The sequence below is a fragment of the Miniopterus schreibersii genome (genome assembly GCF_964146895.1).
Source record: "Miniopterus schreibersii genome assembly, chromosome: 17".
Lineage (NCBI taxonomy): Eukaryota > Metazoa > Chordata > Mammalia > Chiroptera > Miniopteridae > Miniopterus > Miniopterus schreibersii.
Genome location: NC_138117.1, coordinates 41682156 through 41704812, shown reverse-complemented (window position 1 = coordinate 41704812; position 22657 = coordinate 41682156). Strand labels below are relative to the sequence as shown.

General features: G+C 53.3%; 1 protein-coding gene across 1 annotated transcript in view; it reads left to right on the top strand.

The window, feature by feature from the left end:
- The window catches only part of KCNK9 (potassium two pore domain channel subfamily K member 9), a gene marked incomplete at both ends in the record, with an annotated part of 59471 nt that extends 51845 nt beyond the window's left edge, over positions 1 to 7626 (top strand). The window contains one exon of the mRNA XM_081116761.1: positions 6788 to 7626. Coding sequence (XP_080972887.1) covers positions 6788 to 7626 — 839 coding nt within the window. The remainder of the gene's footprint in view (positions 1 to 6787) is intronic.
- Positions 7627 to 22657: the final 15031 nt, after the last annotated feature.

Below are 22657 nucleotides of genomic sequence, written 5' to 3'. Positions count from 1 at the left end.
TAGGTCCTCTTTTCCCCTTAAGACAAAATGAAAGGAAACCAGAAGGGAAAGCTATGGGGGATTGATAATAAACTAGCCTAGGAGGGAATTGCCCTTTCGTTAAACAAAACTCTGAACCTGCCAGGTTTTCCTCCAGAGAACAGAGTGTGGAACCTCTTCCACAGCAGGTCCCCAGGGCCTCCGGTGGCCACGAGAGGGGCCAAGGGCTTGCAGTCCGAGGGCTTGCAGTCCATGGGTCCTGGGCACAGAGCCTCAGCGTTCTCATCTGGGAGATGGGCTCACACATCCAGTGGGGTGGAGTTCCCCACGGGGATTGTGGGAAGGGGTCTCAGTCTGCCCAGAATGACTCTGCCCACCTGAGCATGGATCTCTTCAGTGCTGCGTGGGGCAGGCCGGCCTCAGCTGCTCAGGGAGGCGTTCGATGGAGGTGGCACCTCTTGTTGCTTTTATCTGTGCACCTGTGAAACAGAACCAACTGTGGCTCACGGTGATGGAGGGGAGTGGGTGAGGGGGGAGGGGAGAGGGGCCATGGGGCGGGCCTACTGACCCCCACTCTGCTGCGCCCCCCAGCTTCCCTTTCCTCCTGTCACCTGTTCTCGCTTCTCCCTTTTCTCCATTTCAGGAGGCCTCTGCTCTAGACAAACAGATGGGCTGTTTTGTCTTGCTTTGTTTGGCCTGTGCCACATTTAAAAATGTTTAATTAGACACCAGTTAGATCCCACATTTTAAAAACTCCATATTTCCAGCTTCTCTTTTAAAATCAGGACATTGGGTCACCCTGGCCTGCAGTCCCGGTTGCTGGACTGGGAACAGCTGCTCCTCCAGAGGACTTGCTCTCTGGCTGGCTACGGTCTTCCTGCAGACCTGCTTTCCTCACCTGCCCAGCTCCCCCAGCTCCCCTCTGACAGGTTTGGTGGCTTCCGTGAGAGACCTTGGGAGGTGCAGGGGTGTTGGAATTGCAAAGTGCTTTGTTGCCAATACAAAACTGTTATTCATTATTTGTAGTCACGCTGGGCGTAGGACATGTTGAGTGTTAATCAATTGCAATCAAAATACTGGCTGAAGCCAGAAGATTTACTGGGAGGCGGACTGGAATGTCTGCGAGTGGGGCTGACTCAGGGCTGGGCTCAGACACGGGAGTGGAGCATCGTCCACATCTCAGGACATGTCCTCTGGGTGGGCACATCCTCATGGTACGGAAATGACTTCAGTGGCTCCGGACATCATACTCTGGGTCCCTTCAGTTCTGGCAGAAAAGCACAAAAAGCTCATTGGTTCAGGGCTTGGCTGGTGACCCAGTCAGAGCCCACAAGAAGCATCATCCCCCCTGAGGAGTGAGCAGAGACCTGCACCAAAACCCAAGCCCCTGTGCTGGTACCCACTGGATTCAGGGGTCTGTTATATTGTGAGAAGGGCGAATTTGCCCCGGGGCAGCCGCAACACCGGGTGTCGCTTTCACATGAAAGGATGAATGCAGAAAAGCTTTGTAAACTGCATTTGAGTGTGTAGCTCCTCTGGGGACGTGAGCAGGGCCCTGCTGGGGTGGATGAGCTCGGTGCATACCGCAGGCTCAAGTGGGGAACCAGCCAGGAAGCCTGGGGGCTGAGGGCAGCTTTCTCCTGCACCTCCCTTCCCAAAGCCACCCTGAGTCATTCTTTAATGGGATTTGTGCCTACTGAACTCCTACCAGCACAACATCCTTGTATGTACCTTATAAATATTTCATTCTCTTCCGGCAGCAAATTTCCCAATGCCTAAACGCCTGTGGCCGTCTCCTGCCCTGGGCTGGCAGTCCGCCCCCCTCCCTGGGCAGCTGTGGGCTGATGGAGCCAGTCATGCCCACCCACCCCTGGCACCTGACCTTGATGGCTGCTTCTGCTCAGGGAGCGCCTGAGCCTCCCTGGGAGATGGGATTGCAGTGAAATTGGCTGAAGAAAATGGGGAGCCTGGGGAGAGGGGTGACCACACACAGTCCCTATGGGGCAGAGTCAGGGCTCAATCCCGGCTGGCCCGATGCCGGGGGCTAGCTAGTCCACGAATGTTCAGCATCCCTGGTGGGGATTCAAAGCTGGGTGGATTGCTGCTGGAGGAGGGATCAGGGCAGGTTTCAGGGAGGGGCACTTGCAGTGGGGAAGCTCTGCAAACTGAAGTGCTGGGGAAGTCTGGAAAATTCACAGCCAGCTGTTGATGGGCCTGGATTCCCAGAGAGCAGGAAGGGCCCCAGACAGTTCTTGAGCAATGGAGTGTCAGGAGCAAGGCTGGTCACGTGGCCCAGTGGCTTTATTCCCTTTTCACAGTGGGGAGAGCCCACTGGGCACTCGTGGCGTCTTTAATGAAGCACTGAGCCTGGGAAACTTCTCATAGTATGGCCTTGTCACCCTTCTGGGAATCTATCAGGAGCTAGCGAGGAGCACAAGGTGTCTTGCAACCACAGTTGGCTCTTCAGGGAGCCCCAGACCCTACAGAAATGACCAGTCGCATTACCCTTCTCTGTCTCTCTCCCCTCCCGGAGGGTGCAATCTATTAATTTTGTTTTATTTTGTTAGCCAGCTGAGAGATGCAGGTCTCTTCTCCACACAGCCTCTCCCAGGACAGATCAGAGACCCAATGCATATATTAAGGGGGCCATGAGCACCAGGCTGGATACTGCAGCGTCTTGGGCGAAGCTGTCCCAGCCGCACCAGGGTGGGTGGTGGGCTAGGGGAGGGGTCGAGCTTCCAGGCAGGCCCAGGAAGATAGACATCATTTGCGCTGCAATGCATCCCTCTAACTTCCAAGTGCTTCCTCTGGGCCAGGCTCTGGTGTCCGCCGAGGTGAGTCAGGAGAGGGCTTTGCCCTCCTTGGAGCTCTGGGTCTGGCTAGAGGCAGCAGAAGGAAGCTGTGTGTGTGTCTTGTGCCTCTGTGTCCCATGCACGGGTCCAGTTACTCTACCTGACACATGTTTTGTCCACGAAGTTCCACTGAATGCCACGTGTCCTGTACGAGGGACCCATGGGTGCTGTGTCTCGGGGTTCCACGCAGCTACTTGATGAATGTAGTATATGCGGACTTGGCACGTGTAGACCTCTCTGCACGAGGGTGCACAGTATTGCACCAGCAGATACTATGAGCTGAGAATACATGCGGTTTATCAGTCAGGGTCTTTGCAGGAAGCAGCTCCCTCAGTTTAAGCAGTTACTTAATGGGCTCTTTATAAAGCCTTCTGGAACGTGTGGGCAGGGTGAAGGAAAGCAAGAAGGGCGGGTGCAGTGCCCTGGGACCAGCAACAATGCAGAGCTGGTAGGATGCCTGGGAGATAGTTCCCGGAACTTGTAGAGACTGGCTCTGTGCTGTGAACCCGCTGGAAGGTACAGCTCGTTACCGAGACCCTCAGCTATTCTCCCTTCCTCTGGCCTCCTCCTGGGGCTGGCTGTCCATTGGATGAGCTGAATGGGAAACCAGAGGACCGAGGACCACTTGCTGTGGCTTGTATAGGCTAGCTTCCTAGGTAGAGAGCAGGTGGAAAAGGGAGTGTCTGGATGGGAAAACTGAAGATATCCTGCATGGCCTGCTTTTTCCTGGAAGCTGTTGCAAGGTCTGCAACTTGTCTCTCACTGGAGTGGGAATAGTCCTGTGGCCAGACCACCAGGAAATTTATTCACGTGGAAGACCCTTAACTTTGGTGGTGTCCTCTTGCACACTGCCTTGTGAACGTGTCTTGCTAAGGAATGTCCTCACTGTAATGGACCAGTGAGATGTACTGTGAGGTATCACATGACCAAGGGCTTTCATTCTGGAGTGTGGCAGATTGCGGGAGAGTTGATGTAGCTCTGAGACAGGCTATACAAGTGTACTGCTCTCCCTACCACGTGAAGAAAATGGCTTCTAGTCATTTTCACTGACAGCAGTGGGGTTTTGTGGGGAGGGCCCTGGCACCTGGGGTGCAGTTTCTGACCCCCAAAATGCTGTATTGTTTTCCTCCAGTAAACATATCACATTAGAACCTGTTAGCTAATATTACTACCTTTTTGAGTTTCCAACAGTCTACTGTTCTTCAGCATCCACCTGGCTTTTGTATCAGCTGCACAGGTGAGCTATATGGGGATGTAGTGGGATTTCCATCCCTGCATTGTGTATAAATATAAACCCACTTGTTTACCAAGATGTGTTTCGTTCTTTCCTGAAGACCTAAGTCTCCATCTGGTATCTTTTTCCTCCAGGCAGAAGAATTTCCTTTAGTAGTCGTGCTGCACAGATCAGCTGGTAGCAAATTTCCTTTAATATGAAAATGTATTTTGCCTTCATTCTTAAAGGATATTTTCTCTAGATAGATAATTCTGGGTTAACAGACTTTTTAAAAAGCTCTTTAAAGATGTTATTCCACTGTTTCCTGGCCTCCATTGGTTATGACTGGAAGTAAGCGGTCCTCAAATAGTTGTTTCCTTGTATGTGATGCATTGTTTCTCTCTGGCTGCTTTCAAGATTTTCTTTCTTTGGTTTTCAACAGTTTGACTCTCACGTGTGGTTTTCTTTGTGTTTATTCTGCTTGGGGTTCACTCAGCTTCTTGAATCTGTATATTTGTTTCCTTTACCAAATTTGGTTAGTTTGGCTATTTCTTTACTTTTTTGTCTTATTCTCTATTTTCCTTCTACGATGCCTTTTGATATTGTCCTACAGCTCTCTGAAGGTTTGTTTGTTTTTTATCTTTATTCCTTTCTGTTCCTAAGTTTGGTATTGGTATATCTTTCCTTTCCCTTTCAGCTTTCTATGTCCCCATTCTATTCTGTGTGGTCTCACTCCAACTCTATCATGTCATTTCTTCTGGTGTTTCTGAGGGGTCAGAGCTCAGTGCTGGCTCGATGGGATTGAGGGCCAGAGAGGATGTGGGCCTCCTGGGGTGAAACGTATGATGCCATCTCTCTAGGGAGAGTGTGGCCTCTGGGGCAGGTGGGAAGTGATGCATATTCATGCCAAGGAATAAACAGGTAGACTGAACATAAGTGATGAAGTCCTGGTGGAGAGGTGTGGGCTGGAACAGTCAGAATAGGCTTCTTGTGGGAGAGAGTGGGAGGAATGGAGGTCTTGGGGTCTGGTAGGTCCCTACTGTGTACCAGGCCCTGGGCTAGGTGCTCTGTCTTTCATCTGTACCTATAAGATTTCCTCCTCATGTCTCAAAAGCATTGAGGACATAAAATAAAACAACTACCCATCCTGGGAATTCATATCCCATCCCATAATATATCCATGTAACAAAGAAACCTGGGTTGGAAGAGGTCTTCTGGGGACCAAGACGATGAAGCTAATTAAGTAACCATGAACCCATGAGAGCGTGGGAAGCCTTTCTTGATTTGAAATATTGGAAGGCCATGTCCATCCTCTGAATCCTCATTTCAAAAATGCCCGTGATCCAGGTGTATTAGTCCCAGAACTTGAACTAGAACTGACAGACCTTAGTTTCTTTCCACCATACTGTGCAGACCTCATTCTGGCTCCGACATTATCGCTGACCACCTGGGTGATCATGGCAGGTAACCTTACCTTTCCAGCACCATGGCAGGTAACCTTACCTTTCCATCCTCATTTTGAATATGAGGAAATACAGGAGCAACTTTGCATAGTGGTTGTAGGAAATCAATGAAGGGATGTGCTGTGAAGGTGTGTGAAGAAAGCATTAAACCATGTGAGGTCTTTAGGTTTATGTGCTATCTTTTTGCTGACAAGTCTACACTCCACAGTGGCACAAATTTACTTATTCCTGTACTAAAGACACATCTTACCTGGTAGGTGTTCTCTAGCTGTGCGGGCACAGCACTGAACAGAGCAGATAAAAATCCTGTGCTTATGATGTTTTGGTTTCACTCTGCTCTGACCTCTCTTCATTCAAACCCTCTACACGTAAACCTGGTACTTGGTGGCTGAAAACTATGGGTTCAAATCCCAGGTCTCGAGAAATTAGTTAAGTAACTTGGTTCCTTTTGGCAGTAGTGCTCGACTCATTATGCCTTTTTCGCAGCTCATGATGTGGTTGGAAAGAGGCGGTGGATGATCGAGAGTCAGCACAGAGCCTGGCTTACAACATCTAGCTGCCTTTGACCATTCACTGTTAATGCTGGTCCATGGTGGGCATATTTAATTTTCTTCTTTGTGCTTGATACCTTTGCAGTTTTCTTCGCAAGTATACTGTTTTTCTTTTTGAAAACTTTGTGTTGCTATAAGAAGAATAGTGAAATGGCCCCCAAACTCCTCCTCTCCCAACTGAAATGCGGCAAATCACTACCTCCACACAACCCCAGCCTTCCAAGGACACTTCCTCACTGATTCCTCCCTGCTCTCCTCTTCACCTCCCTTCAGGATCTGGGCACGATCCAAACTCCATCCCACTGAACTGCCACAGTCCCCCCATGACATGTCTGCTCTGGTTGTCTCTGTCCTCCACCCAAGGTTATGGGCACGCCTCAAGCCCCTCCCCACTGAATGCCCTCAAGCCCCTCCCACTGAGATGCCCCCAAGCCCCTCCCCACTGAGATGCCCCCAAGCCTCCCCCCACTGAAATGCCCCCAAGCCCCTCCCCACTGAATGCCCCCAAGTCCCTCCCCACTGAATGCCCCCAAGCCCTCCCCTACTGAAATGCCCCCAAGCCCCTCCCCACTGAATGCCCCCAAGTCCCTCCCCACTGAATGCCCCCAAGCCTCCCCCCACTGAAATGCCCCCAAGCCCTCCCCCACTGAAATGCCCCCAAGGCCCCCTCCCCCTCAGACCTCACCGGACCTCCAGTCACTGGTTCTCCCTGTGCTCTTGCCCCCCCAGGTTACGGGCACGCCGCCCCCGGCACCGACGCGGGCAAGGCCTTCTGCATGTTCTACGCGGTGCTGGGCATCCCGCTGACGCTGGTCATGTTCCAGAGCCTGGGCGAGCGGATGAACACCTTCGTGCGCTACCTGCTGAAGCGCATCAAGAAGTGCTGCGGGATGCGCAACACGGAGGTGTCCATGGAGAACATGGTGACTGTGGGCTTCTTCTCGTGCATGGGGACGTTGTGCATCGGCGCGGCCGCCTTCTCCCAGTGCGAGGAGTGGAGCTTCTTCCACGCCTACTACTACTGCTTCATCACGTTGACTACCATTGGGTTCGGGGACTACGTGGCCCTGCAGACCAAGGGCGCCCTGCAGAAGAAGCCGCTCTACGTGGCCTTCAGCTTTATGTACATCCTGGTGGGGCTGACGGTCATTGGGGCCTTCCTCAACCTGGTGGTCCTCAGGTTCTTGACCATGAACAGCGAGGACGAGCGGCGGGACGCGGAGGAGAGGGCGTCCCTGGCCGGGAACCGGAGCAGCATGGTCATCCACGTCCCCGACGAGCCGCTGCAGGGCCGGGCGCGCTGCAAGGCCGACGGGGACCTGCAGTCCGTGTGCTCCTGCTCCTGCTACCGGCCGCAGGGACGCGCTGGCCGCCCGGCGGGACACCAGAACTCCTTCAGCGCCCAGCTCGGCCCCCAGTACTTCCACTCCATCTCCTACAAGATCGAGGAGATCTCGCCGAGCACACTGAAAAACAGCCTCTTCCCGTCCCCCATCAGCTCCGTGTCCCCGGGGCTGCACAGCTTCACCGACGTGCACAGGCTCATGCGCCGGCGGAGGTCCATCTAGGGAGCGCAGGGGACTGCAGCAGAAAAAGTCATCTGTCACATCGCGTTCCATTGGCCCAACTCGTCTTTTCTCCCTTGTTTATTTATTATTTGTTATCAGTAGTGGTAGTATTGTCATCATCACTCCTTTCTCTCCTTCCTTCCCTCTCCGTTTCATTTCTTCCCCACCTTCCCAGTAAGACAGAGCCCAAGTCCTACTCTGACACTCACATCTGAGCATGAAGCATGGATTTCTTCTTCCTTCCTCCCCTCCTCCCCTCCCAGCGACCTATGCCTTACATTTCTCCCCGGCCTGCCCCATCTCGAGGTGGCTGTCCGACGACAGGTGTGACACCAACACCAGGAGACAGAGCTGAGAGGATACCCAACCCAAAGTTGCACACCAGGCCAAGAGCCTTCAAAGCCCACCCGCGGCGGTGTCTCTGACCGAACTCCTCTCTTCCTCCCCAAGGAGTGATGGCTGTGTGTGTAGGGGTGTGTGTGTGTGTGTGTGTGTGCGCCATGCCACACGGAGGAAAGTATCAGGTATTCATTTCTTTTTCCCATCACACAGTTTTGTTAATAGCCCGCTTTTGGCTGCTTCCAAACAAAACAAGGAAACAAAACCCACAAGGTTTTTAATTTATCATCTTGCCAAATCAAGCATGTTCCATGAGCAGCCTTTATCCCCGATGCGTCATGCCCATATTTTTAAAATGCTAGGTTCTAAATTATAGTAACTTCTTTTTAGGGGGTGGGGTGGGCAAGAGACACAGAACATTTTAGCTTGCCAGTTCAAAACAGTTTTAAAGCATGTGCTCTGTTAAACTGGTATGCATTCGCCACCTAAGGCAAAACTAGCGGTGGAGGAATCCGAAGCCAGTAGTAATATTAATTTATTATAGACATGTTTGATTTTATCATCTCCAGTTCCAACAGTTTGCCACGCAACTGGAAGTATCAGGGGAAAGTGGGAAATTGTTGGAACAGCAGACTGTTTTATTATTTCCCTCGTGTTTATATGACGATGGTGATGGCGACTCCTGCAGCATCTTCCTGTAGGAGTGAGAATTAGTTTGGGATGCCTGGATGCTTGGGTTATTTTCCTAATAAAAAGAGACAGGGCATCCTCGGTAAAATATATATGTATCTATATGTATTTCAAGAAAGACCGTCTCTAATTGCGTTTGGTTTGTAAATAAGGGAAAATTCATGTTGGTCTCAGGAAGACTTTAGAGGCAAGGAGCTGTGTCTTGGCCTGCTGGGAACTTGTCAATCTCAGGGGACAACTTTTCTGAGTAGTGGAGAAATGCCTCCCCGCTCTCACTAGGGGATGACCCCAAAGGGAAGGCCTGCTCATCTCCTGGGGGACAGGTAGGCTATAGATGGCACATGGAGGCCCTTTCAATGACAGGAATGAAGGAAAGTCTGACCTCCAAACTCACAGAGGGCATGCTCATGTCCCTTGTCACCATCTCTACCATTTCTAACAGTCACCATCCTCCTGCTCCTTGTTCCTAAATGGGAAGTTCATGGCTCCTGGATGGAAATGAGCTTTCGTTGGATTACTCAAGGTGCAGCAGGAGCCCCAGTGGGATCTCCCAGAACGGAGGTTTGCTCCTGGGAAGACTAAACCTACACGGTTTCTTAAAGGAGACATCACCAAATGCCACCAGTCCCAAGCCTTTGGGCCATTGGACTGAAACACAGCACTCAAGACCCCTCTGAAAAGGCACACACTCTGTGTTCCAGCCATGTTGAATGTGGCCCCTTCGTACAGGACACGGGACCCCAGATGCTCTAGTCCAATGTGGACAGGTCTCAACCTTCAAGGTCTGTGTCCAGTCACTCTTCTGTAAAATGATTTTATAAATTTTAGGGCTCTAAAATCTGCAGAGAGTAGAAACAGTTGTTCTTTTTCAGTTTTTTCTCTTGGGAGAGATGTGGCTGTGGAGAGTCATAGATGCAACAGTGCTGATGCCTGTTTGCAGAGTGCTCTGTGCTTTGCAGGAGGCTGCTGGGAATAAGTGAAGGGTTTCTCCTGAAAACCTGTGTCGGCGTCTCCCTCAAATGAGGGTGTGTGCGATAATCTTTGATCGATAGAAGAAACTGAGGCACAAAGAGGGTGAGTGATTTGTCACAGAGCTGGTCCTCAACAGAACTGAGAATACTCTCAGTCTGGACCCCAAAGGGGTCAAGAAGCTGACTTCACCACGCCTGGCATCCTAACTCAGCCCCCAGACGAGGGACCTGCTTCTTTCTCCACAGGCCCTTGGAGTCAGTCAGAGGAACACCTCACCCTGTCATTCTGGACTTGTCCCCCAGTAAGACACCTGTATGAAATGGTCACAACGTGGTCTACTCTTGCTTGAATGCTCCCAGTGATAGGAAGCTCCTCCCTGCCCAGGGAAATTTAGAACACATCCCATATTCCAGAGTTCCACAGAGCTGACTCCCCGGTTGGATTAAGGATTGCAGGGTGAAGTCTTTCCTTGTTCCTGCGACGCCTGCTGACTTAGGTGCCCAAAGCAGCTTGGAATGTGTCTTGGTTCTGTACTCCTCCTCTTCTGGTCTTTGGGACCAGGTAGGCCTCTAAAGGACAACCCCTGAGTCTTGGGAACTTAAGCATCTCTGTTTACTCTCAGAGTGTTTGGGCACAAAGGTGAACCTTGATTTGCTTTCCTTGTGACATCTTTTTCTCAGATGGTCCATCTGTTTCTTACCGTGGTCTCTAGCCGAGGAGTTCTCTAGGCACACCAGTGAGGTGCTCTCATGGGTGCAGAGTCAGGGGTCTTCAGGGATCTTCTCTCATGGTCAAACGGGACCGGGACATCTCCAGCTAGAGCTGGCCACCTGAGACCTGCCTGCTCAGTCAGCATTAGAATCCTCAGAAGCCAGGAGGAGGCTTAGTTTGAGTCACCTCCCTGTGCTCCCTCATTTTCAGAAGAGGGAATTGGGTCCGGACAGGGTGGACTCGTGTCTCAGGTCACGCGCCTAGAATCAGGTCTTCCTGCGCGGTTCTGTTTCCCTGACCTTGCCACTGCTGTTGCTTACACCCTCTGTGGTCCCTCGTCACTGGCTTCTGAGCACCTCAGGCCCAGAGCTTCTTCCTCGCTCCCCTACCTGCTGATTTCTTTCTTTTGGCCCAGTTACCCGTGCCTTCAGTGAGGGGTAAGAAGTCATGTCAGGTTGTGTGGATGCAGAATTCAGCTTTGGTTAGAACGAGCTGATGAGCTGCGTTTCACCAGGATCACAGACGTTGGCCTACCCCCAGTTCCCAGATGGGGATGGGGGAGCCAGAAATCCTTAGAGATTTTGGCCTCTTGATTGTTTTTCACCCAAGGTCTCAGTCCACTCACTCCAGTGAAGACAGGAGGAAGGTGGACAGTGGGACTGAGCATCCCAAACAGCTCTGGGCTCTGTGCTTTCTGGAGACTGTCCAGTTTTTATCTTCACCACACCCACCCTGGGCGGAAGGTGCTATCACACCATTCGACCGTCAGACTTTTTCACACAGTGTGAACCCACCTGTCTGGGTTTTGAGATACCTGGTCAGGCCCCGGGCTGGGATCAGATCTCCTTTCCATCTGTACCCTTCTGTCCTGGACCCTTAAGCACAGCAGGATGCCTGGTGCTCTAATTCAAATGCTCTCTCTGAAGTGTCTGTTGTGCTCCTGCTGAGCATCCTTATTGGGAGGGGGTTGCCCACCCTCCAGCACATCACAGCAGATCATTTGCAGCCCAGGATCCCCACCGGGTCCCTACTTTTTCCAGGAGAGGGAGCAAATGGACACAGACCACTGCTCAGGAGGCCCTTCTTTGCAGGTGCTCATTAAAACTCATCTTTAAAAAGAGGGAGAGGTTGGCTGCTAGTCCCGGCTCACCATTTACTCTGCATGCAGGGCCTTGATTGGGAGAACATCTGGATGGTAACGCAGAAGCCCACAGGCTGGTCCTTTTCTCTGGCTCACCCAGATTTGGAAGCCTGTGGGCCCTGGTTCCTAGTGATGGTCAGTAGCTGCTGGAAGCTTGAGAAGCTTTGAGAGGCTCTCCAGTCTGTATGCTTGGTGTTGGAAAGAGAGCTGAGAGCAAACATAGAGGAAAGTCACCATCACTGAGGCTTATGGCCCCATCTCTTTGCCACGTCTTTTGCTTAACAAGCCCTGGTTAAGAAGCCTGTCAAGGGCATCCACAGGGATGTGAGGTCAGAGCCCTGGACTATGTCTATTCTAGTGCAGTGGACATCATCATCTGCAAAATGGTCAGTGGAATTGTGCTCTGAAAGGGGTGTGACTTGGGGCCTGTCACATGCAGGTCTGCTGCCTGGGGAGGGTGTGTGTGTCTAGAGTGGGTTTCTCCTAAAGTCATGGTTTGTGGGGCATCCTGGAGGCATCCCAGGCAAGGAACGGTTGGAACACAGGGACCTGGCCCACAGTGCTTGCTTTGTGGGCTCCTGGAGGTCGTTTCCCTCCCTGGGTCTCTGTGACTTCCTGATCCACACAGTGGGACAGTGGGACAGGTGGGACAAGTAGATGGTGGGACAGGTAGATGGTGGGACAAGTGGGACAGGATTAATGAGCATTAGCACACAGTGAATTTGACCCATGAAGAAATTTGGCTGGGATGTTCTGGTTACCAGCCACATTTGAAGGTTGAGCCACCAAAAAAGAAACCCAAAAGTTATTTCAGTTGGCAGGGTACAGGGAGCTGGGAAGATGGAGAGGGAACCAACAGTGTCACCAGTAACAATGGTCACATCTTGAGAACCAAGGCCCCATGCATTCTGGTGCCCCAAAGTCCTGGGCATAAGTCCATTTTATGTGGTTCTTTCTTGACCACACCTTGGTAGAGGTAAACAGTAAATTGAAAAATAGAGAAAGTATCTATTATCATGATTTCTGCCCCCCCACCCCCCTCACGCTTTCTGTTTTGCAAAACCCAGGTTTACAGGAAAGCCAAAAGACTCGCAGGAGACCCCCATGAAACTTACCTGGACCCCCAGCCTCCAGCACTTGGCCCACTGCCCCCCCCCCCCCAGGTACTTGGAGGGTGAAGTGATGGCTGCAGCTTTCAGGTGGTCCCAGCAAAGGAAAAACCAGCCTCCCAGGAACCAGAGCATTTTCCTAGGTAACAGTGTCGTTATCACCCCAAGAAGCGTAGCTTTCACACAGTAACATTTGTTATCTAAAATACATCCCATCTGCACATTTGCCCAGTTGTCCCAAAAATGCCCTGCTGAGATTCTTCGGTGACTGAGGGGCGCCGGCTGCCCCGCGCCTGGGGCCTGCTCCCGCCGCCTCGTGCTCGTGGCGTGGCCGCCTTGCGGAGTCCGGCGCTCTGTCCTGTCGGACGGCCCAGGGTCCGCTGCCGTCTGCTGCTTCCCTCGGGTTAAGGAGTTTCAGGCAAGAAAACATCGGCCATGATGAATGCGTTCAGTGCGGTGGTTTATCCAGAGACCTTGTGCTGGCCCTGTCCTGTGGATAAATATGTCGCATTCAGCGTTCTCTGTCAGGGACGCCGCCGAAGCTCTGGAGCGGTGTCCACGAGTCCCTGCGTGCCGGGTCATCCCCGGAGCCGAGTTCTCACGTGGCCTCCCCTCCGTGCTCAGCGGCCGCAGTCTGGCCGTGAACGCCGGTGGCCTGGCCCGGCTGTGAACAGACATGAAGCACAGAGACGCTTCCGCGGCCTGGCGAGCTGCCGGTGGGGTTTCTGTAGGGATCCTGTAAGCGGATCAGGGGACTTGGGCACCAGTGGCTTCTCAGTGAGTGGTGGCAGTTGCCGAGCCCTTCCTATTGTTCATAATCATAAAAATGTAATTCGTCGATACAGCAGTACTCTTGGACACTAAGGGCTGTATTTTGTGACCTCTGTCTTGGAGATACTTGTGCTGGTAGTTCTACGTGACCTCAGTTCTGATAACAAAGCAGTCCACCTGCTGTGGCAGAGTAACCTTCCATTTTGACCAAGAAAATATGTCCATGCAGATTCCCACCTCTGAGCCTTTGCTTATGCTGTTCCTGCTACCTGGAAGACCTCCCTGCTGCTTTTCAGCATGGAGGTGGGGATGGGAGCATCTCACTCGTCCTTTCAAAGCCTCCTGATCCTTTGCTCCATGATCGCCTCAGTGATGTCCTCCTCTGGGCTCTGTAGTCCTTACTATCTTGGACAAATGTACCGGGAAGCAGACTGTTGGCTCTGCTTTGGGCGCTGCAGGTGCTGGGCAACACCCTCAGGGGAATACGGGCAGTAAGATCCTTAGCGTCTTGCTTAGGTTGTCAAGGCCCATCTTAACTTCAACGCAAGCACTGCCCATCCCTGGAATTCGATGCACATCCATGTGATGAAAACCCATCAGCCCACCAGGGGCTGGTCAGTGGCACATGGCTGGCAGAGCTGCGTGTGCCATGTGCAATAGGCCATGAACTGTTCACAGCTGTACACTTCCTGCAAAGCGGGTCACTCCTGGAGCAGGCTTATGACACTTCACCCTGCAGTGGGTGGGCCCTGTGATGGGAATGTCACCAGGAGCCAGGTCAGCACTGCCTTCTCTTAACTTCCAGTAGAGGCCAAACAGTGTGGGTCATGCACAGTGAGTGACAGGGTCCTCTGCCTTAGCTCTGTACCCGCCTAGTGGTGGCTCGGAGACCCCGGACAGAGGCAAGGGCAGTCTCTTCTCGCCTTCATAGTGCAGCATTGGGGGTGGCGGGGGTGGAGCTGCTCCAGTCCTGGCGTTTCACACACCCGAGACCAGCTCCCATCACTCACAGGTGGTGGTGGCTTTACCTCGTTTAGCCTGTCTCCCCATCTATAAGTAAACCCTACTGCAAGAGTGGCTGTGAGAGCTCCATGGGGTGGCATTACTGGGCACCTACTTGTACCCAGGCTCATGTTCGTAGACGTGTGCATTGCTCGTAAAGGCCAGATCCAGGATTCCTGGAGGAGGTTCTCCTGGGGCATTTGACTTGAAATCCAACTGTGGAAAGGCAGTGATGGATTGTAGTCGAGGACCTCAGGCTTCATGGAGGAATGGCTTTGGTAATCTTTGAGGAGAGCCTTGAAGGGGCAAGAGGGTGCTCTTTCTGCAGAGGCAGGCATGATAAGGGCACAGGTGTGGAAGGGCAGGGGCACTGATTTCATCCAGTGGTTGGTGGAATCTTGCCATGGAGCCACACCTGAGAGACGAGGCAGTGTAATTGTTAAGCCTTTCTTGAGCTGGTCACAGCCTAGTCATTTGGACCGTTCTCCTGCTCAATAACCTCCCATGGCTCCCCAGTGCCCGCATAGTACATTTATTTCATGGTCCTTTCTCTAACAACCATAGCCCGAGCCTTGGGCTCCATGGAGGAGCTTTCCACCTGAATGTCCCTACTGGGTCCTTCTCTGATAACAAAACTGAAAACAGATCCTGGAGTCTCACTGAACGTGGTTTCTATGGAGTGATATTGTTTAGCTGGAGTGAAGTGGGGTTTTTTGTTTGTTTTCTGTTCTGGACATTAGCTCTGATTTGCACTTATATTTCTGGACAAGATTTACTTGGTCTTTCACTTAAGCATCCTGGGGACCTGCTTCCATAAAGTCTTCTAAGTGTTTACCAAAGATTAGCATGAAGCAAACAGAAGGAAAACATTATATGAGTCTTGGGCTTACTTGGCATGAAGAATTGGCTATTTCCTGATCAACTCTAAGAACAACAGATTTTGTGACTGCCCATGGCCAGGGCCTTGGGACTGAACTCAGTGTGGGAGCTGGAGATGCTTGGATGGCCACCTTCTCTCATGTGCTCCCCGGGACTGGGGGCCTCTGGTGGGTTTGGTGCCAAGACAGGGTCCTCTGAGTGAGGGTGTCAGTGGAAGAGCTGGCATGTCTGTCATCACGGTGGGCGCTGGTGACTTGGGGATGAAGGTTCGCCCTCTGTTCTTTACAGCTCTCTTCCTCCTGGTTCACCAGGCCCTGTAGCAGGACTTGCTGCCAGGGTCAAGGTCTCCTGATGTGGAGCTGCTCCCAGCATGGCAGTGTGGCCTCCAGCTTTGAGATGAGAGTTCGGGAGCTAGAGGTTAAGGAGTGATTGGCTGAATGAAGGAAGTCCAGCCTAGGGAACGTGGGCTGAACCAGATGCAAACCCTGGCCTTGCGGTTTGCTGTGTGACCTGGAACAAGTCACTTCACTTCTCTGGGCCTGAGTTTCTTCCTTTTTAGACTAAGGGTTTTGCCAAGGTCCCAAGCTCCCAAGGCCCACCCCTGCTGCCAGTGTCTGCTCGGGTGCCCCTGCTGGCACCGAGCCTGGGCTGATGTCAGCCAGCATTGGGAAGAATTTCCCCAGACATCGCCTGTTGCAGGTGCCTCTCACCTGTTTAGATTTCTTTTAAATGGCAGATGGATGTTTAATTAACCAATATCTCCATGCAGTGGGTCTCTGCTTAGTTTCCGTGACAGGCTTCCCTCCATCCTTAATGCATGAGGTGTCCTGTTCTAGGCAGAAAGCCACAGGCCATCCCTGTGTGCAGAGCTCACCCGTACTCACGAGAAGGGGGTGTGCATCCCCAGGTTTTGCCTTCTGGTTAAACCCAAACCCCAGTTCTCTTCTACCCACCTCTGTTCTTCCTGCCACGTCTTCGGCTTTACCTTATTTCAGGGCTCTCTTTAAATCCTGGGAGGACATGTCCTGGCCCAGCACAGACCCCACCTGCCTCAGGACCCCTGTTTAGAGCTCCGCATGGTTCTGGCCTTTCTCCCAGGCTGTGCTCAGGCTCATGGGGGGAGGGGTCCCTTCAGGAAGGGGGGAGGGGGAAGGGGTCACCTCCAGGTAGGACAGGGTGAGGTGCTTTATCCTGGGGAGTGTTCCAAGTGGGCTGTAGGCCATCTGGAGTAGGATCTGTGGAATCTGCCAGTCCGTTTGCTTGGTTCAGAGGTGCAGCTCTGTGCAAAGTGCTGGGGACAAAACCCCGAAATGGGAGCCTGCTCAGACCAAGCCTTTGACTGTTACTGTGAATCACGTGGGCCTGTGTCCTCGGGCGTCTTTTCCACAGCAGTGACCTCGAGGCAGACCTGAGACCAGCAGCGTGACTTCACTGGCCGTGGAGCAGCACAGTGAGGCGTGGTGTAGAGTGTGACTGCAGGGTGCAGGTTCCAGAAAGTCCAGAGTGTCCCCCGGCAGGGGGCAAAGCGCCTGGCTGTGGGGGTGAAAGCTTCCGCTGAGCCCCCTCCACAGTCTGCTGCGTCACCTGGGCAGGCCGCTCTCCCGGGGGGCAGGGACGAGAGCAATCTGGACTGCTGTGCTCCAACACGCCATCCCGGGGAGCGTGTCCCACCCGAGCTGTGGGAAAATACCTGGAAGCGTGGGATTGTTCCAGAAGGATCGGAGGTGGAAACCCTGGGCTGTGGATGCTGCCTGGGTTCTGTGTGAAACTTTGTGGGGCACACAGGTTGGCAGGGAATTGGGGAGGCCGTGGCCTTCCTCACCTGGTGACCATCCTCCCAGCACAGGAAGAATGAGGCTGCAGGGAGGACAGGAGGGTGCATTCCAGGATGAGGCAACTTACTGGGGAGGTTGTACTCCGCACGTCTTCCCATTTACTCTCGGATCCGAGCTCTCGCCTCTCTGGAGGCTCCTGTCCAGCTTCTTGGAGACCTTTAGCCTCCAGAGAGTGGGTCTGGCTGAGGAGGGAGGTCTTGTGGAGCTCCATAAGCCTTGGCCACTAAGGCATAAAACCTCGCCTGCGTCTTCCAGCTCCCTGGCGTTGGGTGGCGGAGACCTTGGGCCTCGGCAAGCTGCTCTTCCTTCCTCAGCATCTCTGGCCGTGTGCCTCGGGCACATCACTGCTTACCCTCTTCTGCAAAGGACGGAGCGGCCAGGTGAGAAGCAGGCATGTTCTCGACGGGCTGGTCGAGATGAAAGGACTTCAGTGTCCTCACATGCTAGACCTTTGGCTGACATTTTGATGGGTGGCTGGTTTGGAGGCCGCTTTGTCCCAACAAAGAGTTCCCTAGCTGGGCCAGCTCCGCCCTCCTGGGGACACCATATTTTTCAGGTAGTTCTACAGACCTTCTCACACCAAAGAATCACGTCTCTACTCAGCTCCTCTGCCCCTTCCCTCTGTGGTTCTCTGTGGCCCCATCTCTCAGGTCCCTATGCACCAGATGCCTGGTGACTGTGAGGGTGGGATGTTTCCAGTGAGCGACACTCCTCTCCCCTGACAATCCTGGTGGAAGGGCTTCAGCTTTCCTTAGCCTGAGAGAAGGGGCAGCTAGATGGGCCTGGTGGCCCACGGGCCCTCAGTGAGGATGGCCTGCGGTGGGTCCTCCAGCCAGTGAGCATTTACAGGGCATTCAGGCACCTGTCACAGGCCAGCCTCGGAGAGGCCATGTAGTGCCTGGATGGTTGAGGTCTTTGGCCTCTGGAGGCTACAATTCCAATAGACCACATGCTTCCAAGAGGTATGAGGTCTAGAAATAGGGTCAATGAGCAGGTATTGGGGCCTGAACCCACCTCAGCAATTGCTGCATTTTCTCGAGCTAAATTATATAAGTTGGGTAGAAAAATAAAAATCCAATGAAAGGAAAAACAAATTGTGGGAACCCAGTGAAGCAGAACCCACAATTAACAAGCTTTCTCTATAATCTGATGGCTCCTCAGAGAAGAACACACTCCTGAAAAAGGCTAATTATATATTTGTTTATTCAGCCCACAAGTAGCATTTTGACAGCCATTTGGGGCTGGAAGGAAGGGGCTTGGCAGAGGTCATCTCAGTCCACCCCTGCTCTGTGAGAAATCTCCACGGGTAGGTGATGCGTTGGATTTGACGGAACTGTTGGCTTTCTTGAGCAAATTTAACTAGGAAAACGGACTAACCCCAACTAGGAGGTTTGAGGCCGTCCTGGGTGTCCATGGGTGCTGATCAGGTTTTCAGTGAAACAAGCAGGAGACCCTGGAAGAGACCCAAAGACAACGAGCAGGTTTTAATCCACTGAACTGACTAACAGGGAGGGAGAGTTTCCAGTCTATTATCCCAGCAGGCCAAGAGATTGCTGACCTCCCTATTAGATGTACAATTTGTAACCTCAGCCAACTGTGTGTCCTTGTACCTCAAAACACTGAAAAGAAAAGCATCGTCTGTGACCCCAGGCACAGAAGTGAGCCTTGAATTCGTTCTAAACTCGCACCCATGGAAATGATTGGCAGACATGCACCGGGAGCTCATTCTGGGGGCGGGGCGCGGGATGTGGATCCTCATGAGTTCACTGGGGGGGTGCTGGCTGGTATCTTTGGATTTCTGGGGTTTTTTCCTCTCTTTTTTTGCATTGCTGGGTATTTTTATGAGTGTGTGGTTGGGGGGCCTGGGTTTGTCCCGATGGCCATGCTCTGTCCCCCAGAAAGCCCCCAGGGTGGGAGACGGAAATCGGGAGTTTCTCCCGACGCCGGGGCAGCTTGGCCACGTCCCGAGGGCGGACTGGGCTCTCCCGGCTCCCGGCCGGGCGCTGCCTCCCGCGCGGGCGGGGCCTCGGGGCGTGGACCACGGGCCCAGCTGCTCAAAGCGTCGGGCCTCCGTGGGGAGCTGCACTGCGTTCGGCAGAACCAGCGGTTCGAGCGGACCACAGTGAGCCGAACTCGAAGAAGCCTCCTGTTCCTGTCCTGTCTGTCTCCCTTTGTCTATCTTCTCTGGCCTCCTCCGCCTGAGGGGAGGGCGCCTTCACAAATGGCCTTAGGATGCCGTTCTGAAGCTTACAGAATGAGAAAACCGTCCAGTGACTAGCAGAGGACTTTATTCTCGCCGCTTATCTGAAGAATGACGAAACAACTATCACCAATGTTTACAAGTCCAAGTAGACATCCAGCCCATGTAAAATATGTAATTTATGCAAGAGATTGCACCTTTCTTTTGTAACGAATGCACTAAGCAACCCTGTATATATTTTACAAGGTCTTTACAGAAAAAGAATCATTTACTGTAGTGTTGTAAAATAATGCAGTTTTCTAATTTTTTCATTAAAATCTCTATGGCACGTTTGCAAAGGTGTCTTGGTCTTCCTTCACTAAGAAAGGGTGGCTGAGGGCCGGGCACGGCACCCCCGCCTCGGGCACGCTCGGGAGGCTGTTCAGAACAGGACAGAGGCCCGGCTGTGCCTCATTGGCGCCGGTCCTCATGGCAGGGCCTCCAGGAGCCTTTTCCCTCCCGGCAAAGACCTCAACTGAACTGAGGCCCGATTTGCTGATTTTTGTTTTTCTTTCCTGGCTGAGGAACCTTAGTCAGAACATGAGACAACCCCTTTTCACCTACCTGCCTGCCTGCCTTTTTGGGGGAAAAGAGGAAAAGCGGGCGTTAAAGGTGCTCAATATTCTCTCTCTGCCCAAGATCAAGTCTGTTCCCCCACCCGCAGGGGGCAGCTGGGCAGGCCTCCGACCCACTCCTGTTCCAGAGGCCGGCCGGGGGCACTCTGCGGACACCAGGAGCGGAGCTCCCTGGAAGGCATGGCACACAGAGGGCTCATGGAAACTCAGGTCGCAGCCGGGCCGCAGCGTGACAAGGCCTCAGGAGATGCCACTGCTGGGGGCCCGTATCTGGAGGACTACAGTCGTCTTCTTCGTGTCCCAGCTCTGGGGTTAGGGGCGACGGCCGCCGGCAGCACCTCACACAGCCGGGTTCTTGTCTCGCCCGTCCTGCAGGAAGTGCGCTCACGCACGGAGCACCGGCTGCCCGCCCTGCGCCCGGGCACTTACCCAGAGGCTCAGACAGGAAACGCTTGACCCTGCCAGGGCCTCACCTCTCGGACTCATCGCATCACTGCGGCTCATCCCCGACGGGCACCTCGCTCTGGGAGCTGGGCCGCCCAGCGCAGGGTGGGCGTGCACGTTCACAGCGAGCCGGACAGGCCGCGTGTGAGGCTTGGCGCAGTCACCCCACACTGCCCCTGCGCCGGAAAGCAGCCAGGGACGCAGAGCAGTGCACTGCTGAGACCGATGACACTTCATTTATAGAGCCGGAAGCTTGAATGTCATCCACAGGTCACCAGATGTTCTCCTGACCCCCCTCCCCCCCACTACCACTTAATAAAATGATGTAATAAAAGTCATCCTTTGCTGGTGGGCCATACAGAGGCCGCAGGCCTTCAGGCCACTGGGCAGCAATCTGTCCTATGCTCTTTCCCACGCGTGGACTGTAACTAACCCCCTCAGGGTCCCCATCTGTGCAAGACCAGTGACGGCGCCTGGGTTGAAGGCTGTCAGTCCGGTGCCAGGGCCCCTGCTACTCACACAGCGGCCAGGCTGAAACGGGTCCCAGGACAGGAGTCTATCCCCCTATCCTTCCTGGGGGGCTTAGCAAGATCGTGGCTGGCCTCCCTGGCCCTCCCCGGGGCTCTAAGCAGAAGCTGCGGGAGGATCGCAGGGCTGGGCTCAGCGAGATGCTGCTCAGTGGGCCCCTGGGTCCTGCTCCAGAATTAGTAACAGGAATGTGTTTTAAAGTCAGAAGTTTTAAAAAAAACAAACTTTTGACACAGTCATCTCTGTGCTTCCTGATTGAAGCATGAAGCAAATAGCCCTGCAGTAGGTCTGAGAACGGTTGTAATGTAAAAGTGGTGACGAGCGTAGGAGTGTGGACACCCCTGTCACTCTGCTGGGCTGGGAGAAGGCCTGGGTTCTGCCTGAGGATTGCCATTCTCCCAAGCAGCCCAGACCCATGGGCATTCAGTGCCTGGCACGGGGCTGTTTCCTAAGAAATACCCACTGAATAGTGACTGGCCCCGACGTCGTCCTGGAGATGTTGCCCACAGTGAGCGCCACATTGGGGTCTTACATCTGGGTTCAGCACTACCCACTCCAGACCCATCCCAGTACTGAGACTTTAAGACATAAATCTCTTTGGCATGCCCAGCACTTCTCGACCATGAGGCAGCCACTTAAGGAGGGAGCTGAGAAGCCGCTTTCCCTCCTGGATTTTCAACCTCCCTCAGCCAACAGTGGCGGGAGGTGAACTGGGACACGCTGGTTACGGATAAAAGCCTAGGTTTTGATTTTCATCGTGTGTCTAGAGCTGGCAGAGGCAGGCACAAGCCGAGTCTGAGCTGAGACTCCAGTCCTCCTGAGAGCCCGAGGCGTGGGTCACGGGCAAGGCCTGGCAGCCTTCCAGTCCCCGCCACCGAGTCGGAAGGTCTGTTGACTCAGCTATCGAATTGCCCGAGAAGCTCAAGTCCACTGTCTTAGAAGCTCTGACGGACTCAGCCCAGCCAGACGAAGGTCACAGTGATAAACCTGAAGACCCCAGAGTGTGGGGCTCCCTCGCCTGGCCCACCTTGGGGCCAGATGGAGTCACAGGGTGGGTGGGAGCTCCCAGGTGGAAGGCGATCAGCTTCCCGCCCAGTGGCAGTCACAGGTGGAAGTGTGCTTCACCCCATTTGCCGCATACGCCTCAGGGTAAAACAGGGCTCTTTTGAGGGATTAGTATCACCATCTCCCTGAGGACCAAGGTGCCCACTGAGATAATACATGCAATGCTCATGGTCAGTGTCAGCGGCATGCCAGGCCCTGCTCTGAGATGCTGCTTTGGAGGTTGTGAAGCTCGGGTCAGCCATATGCACTACACATGCGGTCCCTCGGCAGGCTAGCAGCTGTGCAAAGTGACTTCTAGTGTGTCCCTTGTTCTGGTGGCAGTCCAGACGAGCCAATTTGCAGACCCAGGACCCCTGAATGCAAGGGAGACTGGGTCCCCTTGAGGAAGGACCTGGTTAGGTTGCCCAAGTTGTATGCCATTCATCTCCCTCCCAGCCTCCCATAAAGGAACCTATAGCCGGTTAAAAGGGTGACTGTGCTTCAGGGAATGCTGGACACTGGCTCTGAGTTGACACTAACTCCAGGAGACCCAAAATGTCACCATGTCTGAGTAGGGGTTCATGGAGGTAGGGTGATCAGTGAAGCTCAGGTCTAGCTCATGGTGGGTCCAGCGGGTACCCCCCAAGCCCTCCTGTGGTTTTTTTAAAAAGTTCTGGGATGCAGACTTGGAATATGCATGCTCGGCCACTACCCAAACCTGCACATTGGAAACGGGGTGGCCTGTCATCAGG